General features: G+C 44.1%; 1 protein-coding gene across 1 annotated transcript; it reads right to left on the bottom strand.

Annotated features, from left to right (window-relative positions):
* Window positions 1–1444: 1444 nt before the first annotated feature.
* Window positions 1445–2928, bottom strand: cldn5a (claudin 5a). The gene has a single exon (XM_037680959.1). The coding sequence runs from the start codon at window positions 2727–2729 to the stop codon at window positions 2082–2084; it is 648 nt and encodes a 215-aa protein (XP_037536887.1). The 5' UTR covers window positions 2730–2928; the 3' UTR covers window positions 1445–2081.
* Window positions 2929–3277: the final 349 nt, after the last annotated feature.

The raw sequence follows: 3277 nt of genomic DNA, 5'->3' as shown, positions 1-3277 counted from the left end.
TCCCAAACCCCTTCAACACTCTCATAATCCCGCGCTTCATCACTGTGTGGTGAAGGAAACAAAAACCTCTCACAGAGGCAGATCACTGCATCATCAGGGAGTGGCTGAAGGGAAAAAAGCACCCTGCAGAGCCACAACGTTACTGTAACCTCTCTGCTGGACACAATGGCTTTTACCCAATTCTGAAAATAATTTCCACAGTAGAAATATGATAATCAGCTCTTTTAATTAATATTTACCTGCAATCATTAACAAATGTTTATCCAAGATGGCAACATGGGCTGTAAAAACTACGGTTACAGACTCAACTATTTAACAAATTTAAAGCAATTTTCAGACTAAAACATACACAAACTGGTATTTGATCAACTTTCTATTCATCAGTTCTTTATTTGCTTTCATTTTAATCTTTGGGAACAATAAAAAAAATCATACTGACAAAATAATTAACTGTTTTTTTGTTTTGTTTTTTTAGACAAGTTTCCAACAATCAGTAACAATGTGATGGACAAAGTTTGATAGTGATGTAAAATGTTAGTTTTGTCTTGACTCCAGCTGTTGTTTATCTTTTTACTTGTGCTTTTTCCATTTATCTACTCAGCATCTTACATTTATTATTTTGTATAATAGATGCTTCATGAATAAAGAAAAGGCCTTGATGTGAGATATTTCTAAGTTCAGGATAAATATGTTTAAATGTTTTTTTTTCTGTGAGGTCCACAGCCCAATGGTCTTTGTCTGTGTACATACTTATATTTCCAACTTTTAGGAGCGCATATGACCCGCTAAGGTTCTGAAGTCACCAGGCAAAACAAGTATGGATAAGCTCTTGTAATCCAGTCACAGTTTTGAATCAGGGAGTTGTTACTCACTGGCTAAAGAGGGTTTTGTTTTCTGCTGTCGCCTCAAGTTAAAGGGTCAGTTCTTGACCTATATTTCACAGCACTGGCCAGGTAAACTATTCTGATGCAGAACATCAGTCTAGAAGGACTTGTAGGAAGATGGTCCCAGCAGCACTTTCTCCAAAGCTTCTGTTTGAAAGCCTGAGGGTGAGGAGCAGCGGTGGGGGTCTGACGCAGGGGGAGGGTGGTGAGCTGAACAGCAGAACCCCACTCCAGCTGAATGGGCATTGTCATCTGGATTTCTATGGATAACCAAAATACTTTCTCCCACTGTGGGGGTTGTTTTATGGATTCGTTGTGGGGAATCCTGTCTATGCAGAACTGTGCTTGTTTATTAATAACACGCTTTAATCAAAAGAAATCAGACTTAAATTCAGTTTAATCTTAATAAAATGAAACAATATTGCAACTTCATATACATGGATAATGAAACGTTACATCAACAGAGCAACAGAAAACACAGTATGTTTTTAGAGTTTGTGAAAAGACAAATATCCTGCCTGATTTAAAAAAATAAAATAAAAGGCACAAACTCTCAGGCGCTTAATATGGTTCAATGATGGACTCTGCTTGTTTGTGCTGCAACAGATTCCAGGTTTTAGGTAATCTAAATGTTCAAAACAAACTTTCCAATCACCCCACATCAACAGAATATCCTGATTTGTTAGGGAATTAAAGTGTGCAGTTTCCTTCCTCAGCCCAAGTTTTGGGTATTGTTGTCAACAAAGCTCCACCAAGGAAACTGCTTTCTGAATGTGAGCACATCAGCCACTAACTGTACAACTTCATGCTGACTGAGCACAACGAAGGGAACAACTGTGTAAAACTGTGACTTAGGCCTATAAGAATGTGAAAACGATGTTTAAACAGCAGTAAACTCAAAACAAAAAAATTTGAACATTTACAAACGCAGGTACCCAACCTTAAAGATACTCCTTGTGGTTGATGGTCTATTTTTTTTAATCTCCTGCAAACACACAAAAAAGTGTAAATATGTGGTCCGAGAGTAGAGACCTGTGTAAAAACAGCAGAGGTGCTTCCTCTAATTTAAAGTTCAGATGTATAACAAGCAAAGGAGTGGAGGTGCAAAAATTCGTCCTTGATGACGATCATAATAATAATAACAGTTTTTAAAAGCTGCAGTTCACTTTTACGCACCGCCTGCTCCAAGCCACGCAGCTACACATAATTCCTTTTGTCATAGTCCCCGTTCTGCGTGGCTCTCTGGGTCTGTGCGTATTGTACAGAGTATCCAGAGTTCCCGCTGGAGGGACAGGAACAGCACAGCAGGGTTCCTCCGATCAGCAGCAGCGCGGCGGCCGCCCAGCCGATGTAGAGCGCAGCGCCAATCTCCCTCTTCTGCGGTGGAGGCACCTGCGTGTTGTAGAAGTCCGAGATGATTTTGTTGGCCATCCAGCAGAGAGGCACGAGCACAAACAGGCCGCTGATGATGTAGATCGCCCCTCCGGCGTTCACCACGCGAGCTTTGACGTACTCGGTGCGGATGCAGTTGGTGCACTGCGCTCCGGCGATCACCACCATGAGACCCAGCACCCCCAGCACCGAGGAGATGATGGTGAGCGCTCTGGCCGCCTGCAGGTCGTGGCTCAGCGCGAGGACAGAGTCGTGCATCTTGCACTGCATCTGGCCCGTGCTCTGCACCACGCACGTCATCCACAAGCCGTCCCAGATGGTCTGCGCCACCACGATGTTGGCTTCGATGAAAGCCGTCACCTTCCACATGGGAAGCCCGCACGCGACCATCACCAAGAACGAACCAATTACGCACAACGACAGTCCCAAGATCTCCAGTCCGGCCGACACCATTTTCTCTCTTCTGTGGTTAAACGCTGTTAACAAATCTCTTCTTATTTTTCCTGAATGCTGTTTCGCTCCGTTTGCAGCTCGGAGCGCGAGCCGTCAGTCGCGCCGCTTTTACTCTGAAAATTAAGACTGCAGCTTTGAGTCCCTTTGTTGGTGCAGGGGGGGACGTGAAAACAACTGGAATCACGGCTAGAACCGGACCGCAGATATCTGCGAGGCGGGGATGTGCGGACACGAGGAGAAACTTTCCACCAATCAGCTGCCGCCGCATCCTGAGGCGACCAATGAGAGCGCAGGGAAGTTGTGCGACCGAATGGAGCGGTCCAGAGCGCATTGTGCGCCCGAACAGTTATTTACCACGAACAGAGGGGGTGAAGGGCTAATACCGAAAGGGGGGCAAGGTTAGGGGAGGGAGGTGCGAGTTGAAGCAGCTTAGAAACAGTTGTTTTGTGAATTAAGATGTTTCTGGCTGAATTTTAAGACATGCGCGTATGACTGTTGGAGCAGATTGTTAGAAAAACATGTTAATTAAAAAGAAGATTAAAAAGGAA

Source organism: Nematolebias whitei, chromosome 8 (assembly GCF_014905685.2).
Source record: "Nematolebias whitei isolate Nwh7 chromosome 8, NemWhi1, whole genome shotgun sequence".
Classification (NCBI taxonomy): domain Eukaryota; kingdom Metazoa; phylum Chordata; class Actinopteri; order Cyprinodontiformes; family Rivulidae; genus Nematolebias; species Nematolebias whitei.
Note: the sequence above shows the minus strand (reverse complement) of the source record. Positions and strands in the feature narration are given on the sequence as shown.

Bases quoted from the DNA above. Each gene is read 5' to 3' on its own strand.
- cldn5a (XM_037680959.1), bottom strand. From the start codon at position 2,729: ATGGTGTCGGCCGGACTGGAGATCTTGGGACTGTCGTTGTGCGTAATT.